The sequence below is a fragment of the Cryptomeria japonica genome, chromosome 8 (genome assembly GCF_030272615.1).
Source record: "Cryptomeria japonica chromosome 8, Sugi_1.0, whole genome shotgun sequence".
NCBI lineage: Eukaryota > Viridiplantae > Streptophyta > Pinopsida > Cupressales > Cupressaceae > Cryptomeria > Cryptomeria japonica.
The window spans coordinates 571423557-571440793 of NC_081412.1; the positions used below are offsets into that span (position 1 = coordinate 571423557).

The 17237-nt window shown below is 42.0% G+C and overlaps 2 protein-coding genes across 2 annotated transcripts; both read right to left on the reverse strand.

Annotated features, from left to right (window-relative positions):
- Positions 1 to 9781: 9781 nt before the first annotated feature.
- LOC131857796 (uncharacterized) lies at positions 9782 to 11239 on the reverse strand. Its single transcript, XM_059210521.1, has 2 exons — positions 10782 to 11239; positions 9782 to 10493 (listed from the first exon to the last, which is right to left on the reverse strand). Exons 1-2 carry the CDS (start codon positions 11237 to 11239, stop codon positions 9782 to 9784), a joined length of 1170 nt encoding a protein of 389 aa, XP_059066504.1.
- A 244-nt stretch (positions 11240 to 11483) lies between these two features.
- LOC131048153 (uncharacterized) lies at positions 11484 to 14803 on the reverse strand. The gene is made up of 4 exons (XM_059210522.1): positions 14669 to 14803; positions 13481 to 14578; positions 11915 to 12971; positions 11484 to 11794 (listed from the first exon to the last, which is right to left on the reverse strand). Exons 1-4 carry the CDS (start codon positions 14801 to 14803, stop codon positions 11484 to 11486), a joined length of 2601 nt encoding a protein of 866 aa, XP_059066505.1.
- Positions 14804 to 17237: the final 2434 nt, after the last annotated feature.

A 17237-nucleotide genomic window follows, 5' to 3' on the forward strand; every position in this document is an offset into this window, starting at 1 on the left:
ATGAATGGGAATATCTTCTCCACATGGAAAATGATCATCAAAAGCATTGACACCAACTAGGAATAAACACTACATGAGATTCATTGTGATGGATCTATCCTTCCTCAATGTCGGGCTGCATGCATTTCAATAAAATATTTGATGCATTTTATTTCAGCTCCTTATTACGGGTGGATGGAAGATTTTTTGTTTTCTATCACAATCTCCATAATCCTCATGACATGTTGAAGGACAATCTTCTTTTTCTATCTTTCTCACTCCCTTTTGATCTTTCTCTTGACTTGTATTATCATGATCAAATATAACTTCATCTTGTTCGACATGTACATGTCGTGATGGATCATTTTTAATGCTTGGATTGTAATACTTTTCATCAAAACAGTGTCCATCTCAAAGAAAATATTTATTTCCCTCATCTTTTTGTTCAATCTCTTTCAATGTTTGAAATAAAGGAGGATGCACTTTGTTAGGAGCAAGTTACCTATTGACATAGAAGCTTTTTAAAAACTTGATTTGTTTAGAATCATTGAGAATTTGATTTTGTTGAGCAACAGGCGTAAAAGATAGATTTCTATTGTTGTTTATCATTGATTTTGAATCTTCTTCACCTCCAAATGTATGACCACTTTTTAACAAAGATTGTTGATCATGAGCAAGAAATAGGTTCCCTTTTCTATATTTCTCTTCAATTTTTTCCAGGGTTGGAGTAGAGAAGGATGAATTTTATTAGGATCAAGTTGCTTTCCACTATAGAAACCCTTAAAGAAGTTGACTTGTTCAAGATCAAAGTTGGAAAACTCGGACTTGCCACAGACACGAAACTCAAAAAATTGGACTCAGACTCATGCTCGACAAAAACTCGGGAAAGGACTTGGCAAAAAAATATACCATAGTTCTACAAAAAAAAAAACAAAACAAATTAATGCATTTAGAGAACATAAGAGCCATAATTGAAATATTGCTCATGTCGTATGATCTCCAAACACTCAATATTTGAAATTTCATCATTCATACTCATAGTTTTAAACTTTAAAATGTTTAACAACAACATAAGTTTATAAATGTTTACAAAATTACATATAATTATATGTCCAAATGTGCAAAACAACAATGGACAAACTAGAGAAAAGACTACATCTTCCTCTTTCCAGCTCTAGCGAAAAACAAGGGAGAGATAGAACTAGAGGGTCTAGTTCTAGGAGTCAAATGTGGCTTCTCCTGCTCGCCAAAATTACGTTGTGGGTAGCACCACTTGTTGGGGTTTGAGGGTGAGAGAAAGGGGTAGAGAGATAGATAGGTCTAGATCTTGGGGAGAGAGAGGAGAGTGGTAGAGAGGGGATAGAGGAAGAGTGATAGGGAGGAAGATAGGTCTAAAATTCGGGGCAGATAAAGTGAGTGAGATAGAGAGAGCGAGAGAATGCTAATAGGAGCCTATTGATTACTGAAATTTGACTAAGTTTGAAAATTTAAAAGATCTTCTAAAACCTAGAATTTGCAATATAACTCCTAGAGATCGGAAACAACTCTCAAACATCCTACCAATATATACATGAAATATAAAATAAAGTATTAGACGTATACATAAATGTTCTATTTCATGTATATCATTTGATGAAGACAATGACACTGACATGAAAAAAAATTAGATAATTTTTTTGACATGTTCTTATCTGTTTTGCTGGGAGTGTTTATGTGGGTCACGAGTCTTGACTTAGGACTCATGCGAGTCCTTGGCACAAACTCATGAGTCTTGTGCCACGACTCGTCTGGAATCGGCTCGTGAGTCCTTGACGAGTCAACTTGACCCGCCAAAAGAATTGAGAGTCTTGGTGAGTCCAACGAGTCTTCCATCTTTTCTCTTTATCATCTTTGGTCGTTGTTGATTTGGGTAAATGATCACAAGCACAAAAACTAGTCCACTTTCCATTCTTTTCTTCAATGTCTTGCAACACTTGACGTAAGTAAGTGTAAATCTTATCAAAAGTAAACCGCATGCGACCATAGAAGGTCTTCAAGAATTAAATTTGTATGGGCTCATTAGGAACCTACTTGTTTTGATATGATCAGTACTCATCATCACTTTCACTATCATTTTTCAACTTGATTCCTTTGTACCAAACCATTGTTTTGAATTTGATATTTCAGACTGAGTCCACAACCTTTATTTTGAAGAAGGCATCTTGTAATTCCCGAGGAACAAAACACATTGGTATTTCAAAACTCAAGTAGAGTCCCCAAAAAATTGTTGGTAAACATATTTTTCATAGTGAATGTTTCTCTGAAACCGACTCTGTTCGCTAGAAGAGTAGTGATAACCATGCTAACAGTAGCAGAGATTGTGTTGAAGCCACAATCTTCCTTTGCGTTTGAGACGGGCATCTCCCTCATAGTTTATTTTTATTTTTGTGTACTTTTAACGTCGAAGTACATAAAGGAGAGAAGACTAAACTAAAGAAAGGTGGTATTAGAAACCTCAACAGTAAACATATGAATACCAACTGATATTTGACAATGGATGACATATTACAATGGGGTTTTTACAACAAAATAAGTTATCTTATGATGATGAGTTATCTTGGGCATTAGGTATCATCATTTTTTAATTTTTTAACTTGGAAAAGAGAAACACAACTGTGGAAAATGCATGAATTTATGCTTGAAAATATTACAAAATTTACCAGATAAATGTCTAAGCCTGAAAAAATGAAGATTATTACATAACTTTCATATGGATGAATGTTTTAATGTGAAACCTTGCCACATTGTATATGATGATTCTATAAATGTCTTTGTCAAACAATTCAACACCAAATTTAATAAATCTCGACAAATAATTGAACTTTTAAAATCTCCCAATGCAAAAATTGTATTTTGACATTAGAAAGTTCCCAAATTTGGTAAAATTTACTAGAAACATTCCCATTAAAGGATTATATACCATCTATTGGGGATGTTGAGATTTAATAATTTTTTTATAAATCTTTATGGGCTGGATAGTTATTTCAAGGATTTTAATTGAGACAATAAATGATTCTATTCTAAAATGACAAGAAATTTTTTAATTCGAAGATGATTGAGCACCTTTCTGTTTAGGAGATACTCAACACATGGGTTTTAGTTCAAAAGTTTAAAATTTGACAAATTCAAAAGTGGGGCCAACAAGATCTCACATTTTGGAATTAAGACATTGAAACCTAAAACATGGTCTAGGTTTTAAGGGTTCAAGATATAGATTTATCAGGCTAGGGTCGATGGTGCAAAGTTAGTGCTCAAGGAGTCCAATATCCGTTGTGTAGGGTCCATTATGTTGTTTTTAAGATAGTGTTTGGTCATATGGTTCAAGTTATAGCTTCCTTGGTCTAAGATTTAAGGTGGAAGATCATTGGTCTAAGAGTCCAGTGTCCTTAGTATAGGGTTCAATATCTTAAGTTTAGGATTTGTGGCCTTCAATATAAGTTGTAAGGGCTATGGTCAATGTTTTAGGTTTCAATATGCGAATTCTAAGATGTGGGATTGTCAGTCCCATTTTTAAAGTCATCAAATTTTAAACTTTTGCATTGAAAAACCCTTGTGTTTAAGTATCTCTTAAATAGAAAGGTTGTCAATCACCTTGAAATTTTGAATCTTGTTATTTTAGAATAAAATCATTTATTGAATCAAGCACACCTAAAACTAGATTGTGCAAACTATATATAGGTCTCGGATCTTGTGTCAAGGGTTGAAACGTAAAAGTAGATTGTGATGGTGGACCCTATATCTTTCATTCCAAATGCTAGACTAAAAAACTTTCACCCTTATACAACATCCTAAATTTGAGATTCTAAACCTTGGATGATCGATATTAAACCTTGGATGATCGATATTGGACCTAAGATTGGAAACCATTGATCATGATGCTCAACCTATTTGTACCCAAGATCCTATAGACTTGTCTATAGACATTATACCTTGGAGAATGGACTATTTTTTCTTAATTCTCTCATATTATCTATCTTCCCCCCCCCCTCTCTCTAGGTTTACTTATATTTCTTTTTCTGTATGTCCTTTGTGACTAGTATATATTAACTCAGAATATCTCTTTGTTTTTATTTCTTTTTGTCTTCCTTTCCTTTTTATTTCTCTTTTTCCCATTTTCATCTCTTGTAATGTTTATGTTTTTATTTGTCAGTTTAGTATCATTTAATCCTTGTATTACTCTACCATATCTTTTTCTGTATTAGTTATTCATTTTAATTTTTGTTTCTCATTTTTTGAAGTATTCTTTTCTATTATTTTATCAGACCTTTCTCTCTCATGAACTCATTTATTATTTATTTCTTTACCTTTCATTTCATTTATTTGCTTTTTTTCTTATTTCTCGTCTCTTTTTGTTAACTTTTTTTTATTCTGCTTTATATACCTATTTCTTTTTCTTTATTAATCTTTCTTTTTTAACATGTTATTTATCTATCTTATTTGCCTTATTTTGGTTAACTCAATTTATGATGTTTCCTTATCTTAGCCTTTCTCTTTGCCAGTAACATTCCCCACTTCCCTTCTATTTTTGTTTCCCTTTACCTGTCATGATTCCCTTAATTTTTCTTGTTAGCTTCCTTTTTTTTTTGAATTAAGGGGTAAAAACTTTATTAATAATCAGAATCCAGCATTACAAAAGAAAACAAGAGCCCCAAAGCTCAAGAAAAGAACAACAATCCCGACCAAAGATCAACCAACTTCATAACTATCCATATCCTTAGCAAAGATCTTATGCAAGTCTTGACAGTAATCCGGGGGGAGATGCTGCCAACTCTCAACTTTCCAATCATCGCCATTTTCTGAGGCCCACTTAGCCAAGCAATCAGCTGCCTTGTTCCATTCACGAGGAATGTTAATCTTGATCCAACCCCCATATAATCCGTACCACACAAAACACAGATGGAAGGCCCCTAGAACCCACGATTGCGAATATTGTTGCAGGTTAGACACCTATTCCAAGCCAAAGTCCAAGAAAAACAGTTACACTTCGGCCAAGAGAAATTGTTGCAAACATATTTCCACCAGTGCACCTCCCTCCCGTGCAAGCGACGGAACAACAACTTCTGGTACCAACTGGCAATGTTAGTAAAAACACTCTTAGGATTGGGGAACCAAGCAAGTCTATCCCTATCCTTAAGGGAACTACAGTGTCTACTAGCCAAAATGTCATAAAGCTTAGCACGGTCTTCCTCCATATCAACAATTGGCCATTCATTAGGAACCTTCCACCGCACCATCTCCAGTTGCCCATATTGGAAGAACGCTGGTCGGAAAGTTGGACCAAGTTGACTGAGCAGATGGATTCTTTGAAGGAGGAGGTGCACTTCCTCAAAGAAAGTCAGCAGCTGTTTCATACATTGTTGCAAGGAGGCGGACAGGCTTCCAAGGCGACCAGGATTGGATCCTATGATGGCGATCGCGACGACAAGGCCCTGGACAACTACTTTTGGGATGTTGAAGAGTACTTGTCGTGTGTGCTTAAGCTATCTGATGAGGCCCAAGTTAAGGAGATTATGACTCGCTTAATTGGGAGTGTGAAGCTTTGGTGGCGGACTCATCAGGCGAATGAACGTGCAGGTAAAACTGTGAAGCCGATCAAGTCTTGGGTAGATTTGAAGGCGGCCTTACATGATCAGTTCTGGCCAGGGAACTCAGATTGGATCATCCTATCTCGCTTCGATGAATTGAAGCACACCAGCACAATCCGCGAGTATGTGAAGGCGTTCCAGGTGCTGGACTTGGAATGCTCAAAGTTGAACGACGTAGAAAAGCTATTCCTTTTCACCAAGGGCTTGCAACCTTGGGCGAAGGACGAGTGAAGGTGGTAGAAAGTGTAGACTCTTACAGAAGCCATCACCGTTGCAGACGGTTTGCTTGACTACAAAGGCGACGCGGCTAAGGGTTTTGGAGGAGCCCGAACAGAGAACTACAAGAAGCAGTTTCGTCAAAAGGATAAGAGGACGGATGCTCCCGCGAGCCAAGATGGCGACAAGAAGGGAAAGAAGCCGAAGAAGTTTCATGAATGAAACAACTCGAAAAAGAGGGATCAAGGCCCTGAGAAGAAGAAGGAGCGCGAACCGGGTTGTTTCGTCTATGGAAGAGAGGATAACTGGTCGCGGAATTGTCCAGAACGGAGTAGGATCAGTGCATTGTTGACCGAAATGAAGAAGATGCCTAGAATGAGCACCTTGGAGCTTCTTAATTCCTTGCACAATTCCACAGACTAGAATATTGTCGACAAGCACGAGATGTGCTATGTTGAATCGCATTTTGGATCGAAGAAGATCTTGGCAATGATCGATTCAGGAGAAACTCATAATTATATCTCGGCGGGATAGGCCAAGAAGCTTGGCTTGAAAATGGAACCGACTTCGTCGCATTTCAAGGCTGTCATAGCACCTGCACAGAAGGTGAGCGGCGAGATCCGAAAGGAGGTCATCTGCATCGGATCGTGGCAAGGGACGATTGATATGGTTGCCATTGAGATGACTAAGTTTGAACTCATCCTTGGGCAGGAGTTCCTTAGGAGTGCATCAGTAGTAGTGGTACTGCACATAGGTTGTGTTTTGGTGCTTGCCCCAAAACGACCTTGCATGATCCCCACGATGAAGTGCAAAGAGTTGAATTGGACACTCAATGCATTGAGTGCAAAGCAGGTTTGCACAGGAGGTCGGGACGACTTGTTTCTGGCAACTTTGCTTGGAGGTTGGGAAGAAGGAGAATCATCTGCGAGCTCCAACTCCGCAGCCATTCGAGATGTCTTGAATGAGTATTCGGACCTCATGCCAGATAAGCTTCCTGCCATTCTACCACGCGGTATGGGAGTTATGAGTTCTTGGTCATGCCTTTTGGTTTGACAAATGCCCCTGCGACTTTCAAAACTTTGATGAATGATGCGTTCAGGGCGTTGTTGGACAAGTGCGTGGTGGTATGTCTGGATGATAAACTAGTTTATAGTCGAAGTTTGGATGAGCATAAGGAACACCTCAGGGAAGTGTTCGCTTTGCTCAAGGCGAACGACTTGTATGTGAAGAAGGAGAAGTGTGCGTTTACATAAGAGGAGGTGTCGTTTCTTGGCCACATTGTAGGACATGGTCAAATTCGTCCAGATCCGGAAAAGCTACAGGCGATTCGGGATTGGGAGCCACTTCGGAATGTTCATGAGGTGAGGCAATTCCTCGGCTTAGCCAACTACTATCGAAAATTTGTGGAAGGCTACTCCAGGATCGCTAGTCCTCTCACCGACATGCTGAAGAAAGACAAAAGTTGGAAGTGGGGAGAGAAGCATTAGAGTGCGTTCGATGCATTGAAGGCAAAGCTGTCAGAGGAGCCAGTCTTGGCCTTGCCTAGTTTTGGCGAACGTTTTGAAGATCTAGATGAGGCGGGTTATAGACAGGAGGAAGGCACTCCTAGACTTCATACCGCTAGCATCCATTTCAGACGGCGAAGAGGAGGCTTAGTGCGTCTGTACATTGATTTCAAAATAGAGAACCATCTTTCGGATTTGACAGATATCTTCTCGGAGGAAGACATCCTAAATAGATGGGAACAACTAGGATCAATCTCCTTGAGGGATCTTATGGTCCTAGGCTACAGCGAAGAGGGTCAGTGGGGACAGTGTCAAGGCGCCCTAGTGCTGTTGTCAAGTTGTTCGGAGGCCATAGCACGGTGGGACTGGATGGGTCAGCCTTCAGAATCAACCTTGAATCAACTTGGAATTTTGGTCGAGCTATTCTCACACGAGTTCGTGTGCAGATTGAGGTGCCCTTCCCCTGACTTAGCAGATCTAGACGATCTGATTTTGGATGACTTGGTGATCATCTCAGGCAAGGAGGTGGTTGACTCAGTCCAATCTGAGGTGAGTGCAGACTTGGGACTCAGTCCACTGCGACCAGTAGAAGATAATGACAGGGGTCCCGAGGCGACTCAGATCAATGTTACCAAACCTTCCCTGCAAGGGTCGGATCGAGCGGACACTTCACCAGTTCACTTGTCATTCAAGTGACTCAGAGGCGAGTCGACCCATCTTTGCATCGATTCCTTCCCAAACTTCGTGGGGTTCAATGGGGGACTGAACAACGAGGAATAGATTTTGACAAATTGGGACAAGCATGAATTCGTCCGTTATGAAGAATTGATGGACTCGGGGAGGAGTCCTTCCTTGAGCTAGGTGCTCAATCCTGGTTTTCTTCCCAAGGCACAGAGTAGGCTGCACAGGCGTTGGGGACGTCGCCACAAGTTTGGTGGGGGAGGATGTTATGGGGCCGCACTAAGGATAGGGCGGGCCGACCTACATGGGGCCTTGAATCGAACCTATCTTTATTTCCCCAAGGTGGGGTTGTATTTATTTTCGCATCAGGACTTATTCCAATGGGCTGACGTTGTTGTGATCTCGAATTTACATTGGACGGATCACTTATAGGTCCGAGCAGGATTTAATTCATTGGGCCGACTTGGTTGTGATTGCGCATTCTCATTGGGCGGATCACTTATGGGTCCGAGTGGTTACGCATTTGGGTTCTGACCTATACAGAATTGGGCCGAGCAGTTAGGGCATTTGGGTCCTGACCTATGTGGATTTGGGTCCGAGGCCGCCTCTATAAAAGCGAGGCAACTTTCATTTGCAAAGGCATCAATCAGATCAGAGGAGATCAGATCGGAAGTGAAAGCATCCAGATACAGATTGAGATCAAAGCATTTGGAGAAGTAGAGTGGCGACAAGACTTGAGGCAAGGAGCGAACTTGGTTCTCCTTTCAGTGGGTCAGCCAGACTACTTGAGCAGGGAGCTCTTTTGTAATTCAGTCTATTCAAGTGGGACTTAATAAAGGACTTCTCATACTGGGGGCGATCTGTGTTCTTCAACACAGCATCCTATCCACTTTTTACATTGGCATACTTAATCGTGGATTTTGGGCAACTCGCCCCACTTCCTTATTTTGGTCCGTGTTCTTACTTTGCATTGTTTTGGTCCATGCTTTGCTTCTTTGTTCTTTTGGGACAAGTTTGAGTTTTGTTGTGCCTTCCGCATTGGCACATTTGGGGAGAGGCGTAGGTCGAAGTTCTACATCTTGAGGCATTTCTGTCTTAGTACGATAAAGAACGTCGGTGCCGCACGGGCTCATCCCAAAGTCCGTGACAGGATCGCCCCCAGTATGAGAAGTTCCTTATCAAGTCCCACTTGAATAGACTAAATTACAAAAGAGCTCCCTGCTCAAGTAGTCTGGCTGACCCACTCAAAGGAGAACCAAGTTCGCTCCTTGCCTTCAAGTCTTGTCGCCGCGCTACTTCTCGCACTTCTCTGAATGTTTGTCTGAATCTGTATTTGGATGCCTTTGCAAATGAAAGTTGCCTCGCTTTTATAGAGGCGGCCTCAGGACCCAAATGCCCTAACCACTCGGCCCAATTTCGCATAGGTTAGGACCCAAATGCGTAACCGCTCGAACCCATAAGTGATCCGCCCAAAGAGAATGCGCGATCACAACCAAGTCGACCCAAATGAAATAAATCCTGCACGGACCTATAAGTGATCCGCCCAATGTAAGTCCGAGATCACAGCAACCACGACCCAATGGAATGAGTCCCGATGCGAAAATAAATACAACCCCACCTTGGGGAAATAAAGATAGGTCTGCTTCAAGGCCCCATGCAGGTCGGCCCGCCCTATCCTTAGTGCGGCCCCATAACATCCTCCCCCACCAAACTCATGGCGACGTCCCCGACGCCTGTGCAGCTTGCTCTGCGCCTTGGGAGGAAAAACCATTTTGCTTATTTTGGCTTAGAAGGGTTCCTCTGTTCGAGGAACTGCATGATGATCTCGTCTCGCCATAGCGTTTCACCACGCTCCCAAGTGGCAGTTTCAGGTTCTTGTCCCTCAAACACAACCAGGAACTCACGGATGTTCCGTTTCCGCCCTCCAAGAATTCGCGTGGCTAAAACCTGTGTGACGCGCTTTTCTGGGTTGTCAAGGATGTTAGTTGGTCCTCTGTGCGGAATGTTCCTCACTAAGTCTTCCTCATCAAGATGATGGGGTCTTAGTTGAGAGACGTGGAAGACGGGTTGGGTTCCCGAATGCAGAGGCAAACAGAGTTTGTATGCAACTGGGCTGATTTTTTGAGTTACCTCAAAAGGCCCATCAAACCGCCTAACCAATGATGCGCTCAATCCCTTGGGCATCTTGAACCGATTCTGATCCATGCGGACGAGTACCTTGTCGCCTACGTTGAATTCAAGCTTCCTCCTATGCCGATCGACAAATTTCTTCATGCGGTCGGAAGCCTGAGTCAGGTGATACCGTGCCAAATCCACTCTTTCGTTCCAAGTCTTTAAGAGTTCGGTAGCACTGACATCTGCACCTCGGTAACCTGTCAACATTGTGTGCGGGGTGAGAGGTTGTTGTCCTGTGGCTAGGTCGAACGGGCTGTACTTGGACGATTCACTCTTCTGCAAGTTGTAGGAGAATTGAGCCGCATCAAGTAACCTGGGCCAGTTCTTTTGATACGACGTCACAAAATGTCTCAATTAGTCTTCAAGGATCCCATTGATCCGCTCTGTCTAATCGTCGGTTTGGGGGTGGAAGCCCGAGCTCATCAACAGCCGAGTCCCAACCAACTTGAACAATTCCTGCCAAAAGATCAAGGTGAACTGCGGGTCGCGATCACTCACGATGTTCAAGGGTATGCCCCACAACTTAAGCACATTTTTGAAGAATAATTCAGTTGCATCCTCAACCGAGCAAGGTGACTTGCACGCAATGAAAACAACATACTTGCTGAATTGGTCAACCACGACCATAATACTGGCGAATCCATCATTGGGCAGCTGGGTGATGAAGTCCATGCTCACACTCGCCCAAGGTCGGACCGGAACTGGAAGAGGTTGAAACAGCCCCGCAGGTTGCATTTTGACGGCCTTGTCCTGTTGGCAAGGGAGACAAGTTCTCACATACCTCTCCACATCGTCCCGCATGCTAGGCCAATAAAAGCCTCGTTCCAACAACACCATTGTTTGCTTCTGTCCTGGATGACCCGCCCAAACTGAATCATGACATTCTCGCAAGACATGTCTGCAAACATCTGCCCATTTAGGAAGGTAGACTGGGTTGGTGGCATAGTAGAGGACCCCGCCCTGCATTGTGAACTGCCTTGTCCGACCTGCTCGAACTTGCAACACAATTTGCCACGCTTGGGAGTCATTCTCCAGACCCTCCTTGATCTTCGCGATCATTTCATCGGACATAACAACTTGACTTTGGTTGAGCACTTCCAAAGCTCCAAGCTATGCTTTTCTGCTAAGTGCATCGGCAACCACATTATGCTGACACGGATTGTACACTAGATCGAAGTCGAACTCCGCTACGAATTCTTGCCACCTTGCTCTTTTTCGTAGTGAGCTTCGACTGGGTCTTGAAGTAAGTTGAGCTAATGTTGTCTGTCTTGACCACGAACGGAACGCCCAACAAATAGTGCCTCTAAGTCCTCAAACAGTGCACTATAGCAGTCATCTCTTTCTCGTGTGCCGGGTAGTTCCTTTCCCTTTCATTGAGCTTTCTAGACTCAAAAGCAATCGGATGCCCGTCCTGCATCAAGACGCCTCCCATTGCGAAGTCGGACGCATCGGTTTGGACTTCAAATGGTTTGCTATACTTAGGCAAGGCCAAGACTGGCTCCTCTGTCAGCTTCGCCTTTAATGTATCGAACGCACTCTGCTGCTTTTCTCCCCACTTCCAACTTCTGTTTTTCTTCAGCAAGTCGGTGAGAGGACTAGCGATCCTGGAGTAACCTTCCACAAATTTCCGGTAGTATTTGGCTAAGCCGAGGAATTGCTTCACCTCGTGAACATTCCGAAGTGGTTCCCAATCCCGAATCGCCTATAGCTTTTCCAGATCTGGACGAATCTGACCATGTCCCACAATGTGGCCAAGAAATGACACCTGCTCTTGTGCAAACGCACACTTCTCCTTCTTCACATACAAGTCGTTCGCCTTGAGTAAAGTGAACACTTCCCTGAGGTGTTCCTTATGCTCATCCAAACTTCGGCTGTAAACTAGTATATCATCCAGATATACTACCACGCACTTGTCCAACAACGGCCTGAACACATCGTTCATCAAAGTGCTGAAAGTCGCAGGGGCATTTGTCAGACCAAAAGGCATGACCAAGAACTCATAACTCCCATACCGAGTTGTGATGGCGGTCTTCTCCTCGTCGCCTTGTGCAATCCTAATCTGGTAGTAGTCTTGCCTGAGATCCAGTTTGCTAAACACTCTTGCATCTACTAAGCGGTCGAAGCTGTCCGCTATGAGAGGGAGTGGATACTTGTTCTTTATTGTCAGCTTGTTCAACGCTCTATAGTCCACGCACAGCTGTAGCGTCCCTTCCTTCTTGCACTGAAACAAAATTGGGGCAGCATAGGGAGACCTTGATGGCCGCAAATAGCCTGCTTCTACGAGCTCCGCCAACTGCTTCCTCAACTCGGCCATCTCTTGTCCTGAGAGTCGGTAAGGTGCCTTGGCGGGCGGTCTAGCTCCAGCCTCGAGCTCGATCTGATGACCTACATGTCTCCTCGGTGGTAGAATGGCAGGAAGCTTATCCGGCATGAGGTCCGAATACTCATTCAGGACATCTTGGATGGCTGCGAAGTTGGAGCTCGTAGATGATTCTCCTTCTTCCCGACCTCCAAGCAAAGTTGCCAGAAACAAGTTATCCCCACCTCCTCTGCAAACCTGCTTTGCACTCAGTGCATTGAGTGTCCAATTCGACTCTTTGCACTTCACCGTCGGGATCATGCAAGGTCGTTTTGGGTCAAGCACCAAAAGACAACCTATGTGTGGTACGACTGCTGCTGATGCGCTCCTCAGGAACTCCTGCCCAAGGATGAGTTCAAACTCAGTCATCTCGATGGCAACCATATCGATTGTCCCTTGCCACAATCCGATGCGGATGACCTCCTTTCGGATCTGTTGGATTTTGCCAAGATCAAGGGGTCAATGAAATGTACAAAATAGAGACACAATATAGGACAAGAATAAACTGTATTCTCATCAATAGAAAATGATTCAATAGTTGTTCAATAGTTGTTACATACAATGTAGAAGAGCCTGCTTATATAGGCAAGGCTAGGGATATGTATGAGCACACAAACATGACATGTGGCTCAATAAGAAACAAGGGTAGGTAGGAAATAGGTGTGGGTAGGTAGGAGAAATAATATAATATTCCACATGAGGTGGATCACCCACCGAAGGTGGAATTATCACTCCACTATAAGTGGATATGATAGTGTAATAACAAGATCAACACCATAAAAGGTGGAATTTCTCCTACACACACTATCCCAATGTGGCACAAACACCCAAGTGTCTCATATCCAAACTACTATGAAATGCATTATCCTAAGTAAACTTAAGTAAGTGTAATAATATCCATGATGAATAATTATTTACACCAACAGGATCTCATCGCTCACCTTTTGTGCAGGCGTTGTGACAGCCTTGCATTGCGACGAAGTCGGTTCCATTTTCAAGCCAAGCTTCTTGGCTTGTCCTGCCGAGATATAATTATGAGTTGCTCCCAAATCGATCATTGCCAAGATCTTCTTCGGTCCAAAATGTGCTTCGACATAGCACAACTCGTGCTTGTCGACAATATGCTGGTCTGTGGAATTGTGCAAGGAATTTAGAAGCTGCAAGGTGCTCATTCCAGGCATCTTCTTCTCTTCGGTCAACAATGCACTGATCTTGCTCTGTTCTGGACAATTCCGCGCCCAGTGATCCTCCCTTCCACAGATGAAACAACTCGGTTCGCGCTCCTTCTTCTTCTCAGGGCCTTGATCCCTCTTTTTCGAGTTGTTTCCTTCATGATGCTTCTTCGGCTTCTTGCCCTTCTTGTCGCCATCTTGGCTCGCGAGAGCATCCGTCCTCTTATCCTTTCGACGGAATTGCTTCTTGTAGTTCTCTGTTCGGGCTCCTCCAAAACCCTTAGCCGCGTCGCCTTTGTAGTCAAGCAAACCGTCCGCAACGGTGATGGCTTTTGCAAGAGTCTGCACTTTCTGCCGTCTTAGCTCGTCCTTTGCCCAAGGTTGCAAGCCCTTGGTGAAAAGGAACAGCTTTTCGAAGTCGTTCAACTTTGAGCATTCCAAGTCCAGCACCTGGAACGCCTTCACATACTCGCGGATTGTGTTGGTGTGATTCAATTCATCGAAGCGAGATTGGATGATCCAATCTAAGTTCCCTCGTCGGAACTGATCATGCAAGGTCGCCTTCAAATCTGCCCAGGACTTGATCGGCGTCACAGTTTTACCTGCACGTTCGTCTGCTTGATGAGTCCGCCACCAAAGCTTCGCACTCCCAATTAAGCGAGTCACAATCTCCTTAACCTGGGCCTCATCAGATAGCTTAGGCGCGCACAACAAGTACTCTTCAACATCCCAAAAGAAGTTGTGCAGGGCCTTGTCGTCGCGATTGCCATCATAGGATCCAATCCTGGTCGCCTTGGAAGCCCGTCCGCCTCCTTGCAACAATGTATGAAATAGCTGCTGACTTTCTTTGAGGAAGCGCACCTCCTCCTTTAAAGAATCTATCTGCTCACTCAGCTTGGTCCAACTTTCCGACCAGCGTTCTTCCAGTCTTTCCTCCTAATCGGACTGTTCTAGCGCCTCCAGTCGGTTCTCATGGTCCTGTAGCCAATCTCGGTGCTTGGGATCCTTCGTCTTCGAAGCCGCCTTGGCAGCTCGACCTCCCTCCTGAGGTACTGAAGTCTCCATCTCAAACTGGCTATCTGCATCGTCCATCTTATACCCAGATCTGCTCTGTGATCCTTTTGCACACCAAGTGTCAAACTGCTCTGATACCACCTAGGTATCAGAGTGGATCAATTCAACGATCCACCATTGTATCATAAAAAAAATTAACAAGTTCGGTGTAAAAACTAATCCCCTTAGAAGCAAGCTTGTTTCCCTGAAGAAATTCTTGAATAATTTGGATTATCATCAGCAGAATTGACAAACAAAATTTGAAGTATCCTCAGCAGAATTACATAGTAAGCCTAGTGCATGAGAAGAGCTAGTGTTTTTATATCCTTCAAAGGATCCGCAGGTCATAGTATCATCAATACTCCTGTGATTACCATGATCAGACATTTCTGTATAAGATGAATGAATTTCGTGCTGGTCACCATCTTTATAAGCATGCTCAAAAGGTGTCTCCCTTCCTATTTGGACTATTTCCAGCTGAACAGACAATAGATATGATTTTTTTTAGCAACATTTACTTTAACATAATCTAAATAAAGCTTGAAGAGACTAAATATTTTCGAGGTCTTCTGGCAATCAGAACACATTTCTTGTCAATGCCTCTATATTTTGCATAGAAATCTGCTACAATATTTTCGACCATAATATGACAAAAACCCTCATTTAGATTATGTCTAGATGGACGTTCATGCTTTGTTCGGAGGGTCCCTTTTAAATTTTAATACAGCACCTTTGGATACTGGGAATGATTATTAAAAGTCTCGAAGCCTTTCCAACAAATTCGTTTTGTGCATATCCAGCAAACATATTTCTTTGAGGTATTTTGTCAAATATCTCGCGGTCTGTCCCTTCTTGCATATTTTGAAATGTTGGCCATTTGTACAAATCTTGCCTTAATGCAAGTCTTCGACAATCAGCGGCACACACCCAATCACAACGTTTGTCAGTACATTTAGCAGTAGTGTATCACTAAGTCCTGTGTGGGCTGAACACCCAACAGTAAAAACACATTAAAATACAACAGATTTAAAGGAAATTTAGAGTGTGGCGGTTATTCTTTAGGATGTTAACACTACAATCGATGGTTAGCAAGACGTCGAATAGGATGGGTATCAGTTTCTTTCCTTGTCGGACAAAACCTAACTGAGATAAAAGTTACGAGGAAAGTGAAGATAAATCTTAAGTCAGTCTAGAGGAAACCACAACATGATGGTGGTAATTATGGAGATCTCGAATCTCGTTCTCTTTCTTAAATGTGATAGCTTGAGGCTAACCCAATGGCAACTTTGTCGTCTACAGATGATACACGACTTTGATATCATATTGTGTATTTGGGTAGGGTTGAATAGAGTATTAAAATTATGTTAAAATGAAATCATAGATGTTAATAAATATTATTAGAAATTGGTTAATTATTTGTTTGAGTAGTTAAATCAATTTATATCTTAATTGTTACAAGAAATTTTTTATAACAGAAAATATAATTTTTTTAAATATATTTATGTTATTTATATTGTAAATTGAAGCAAGTATTTGGGCATCTAAACATTTCTTATTTAGGTCTACCCAAATTTCAGATTGATTATGTAGGTGGTGAAGTTGGGTTTAATGCTTGTGATTATGTTGTCTTTGTAATAGAAAACATGAAAATGGTGTTAAAATGTTGGTCAAATAGGGGAGCCCATATAAAAAATGATGTCAAGAACCATTTTGTCATAGAAATGGAGTGACTTGGAGGAGAAGGAGGTCCTTGATAGCTCTAGAAATAACCAATCTTTTTTTAGTTCCCACCAAAATAGTTTAATGTTTGTGAGTAAATATGAGAAATTGGTTGTGTAACTGATATTGTATAAGAAGATGTTACAAGAAAGTTTCTATAATGTCGGATGTGAATTCCTATATATATGTATAACTAATATTGTGTAATTGAAGCAAATTATTTTTGCATATAAACTTTAAACGTCTATTTGGCCCTACCCAAATTTACAATACATAGTATTAGGTTTTTATGCCTGTGATGATGAAAAATCTATAATAGAAATGTTTGAAATTTTGTTGGAATGTTGACCAAAGAAGAGTGTTTAAAGATGCACTTGGGATCCATTTTGGTGTAGAATAGAAGTGATTCAGAGGAAAAGGATGTTCTGGATACCTTGGAAACCTAAAATTTCTTCTTAGTTTGTGTTGTAGTTATGATAAGTAATTTAAAATATTTGTGTAAGTGATGCACCAGTAAATATGGAGATTTGGCGAGGTAGAACCTTTGTCAGGTTCCCATTCATACCAACACTTCTTGACGAGGTAGAACCTTTGTCAAGTTCCTATTCATTTCACCACTTCTAACTTTAGCTTTAAAATATCTATTAAAAGTGGCAGCTTGAAGCTCATTTGGAATAGTGAGGGATTGTAGTTAGGGTTGGAATCTATAAGTTCCCATTCATTCCAACACGTCTTGACGAGGTAGAACCTTTGT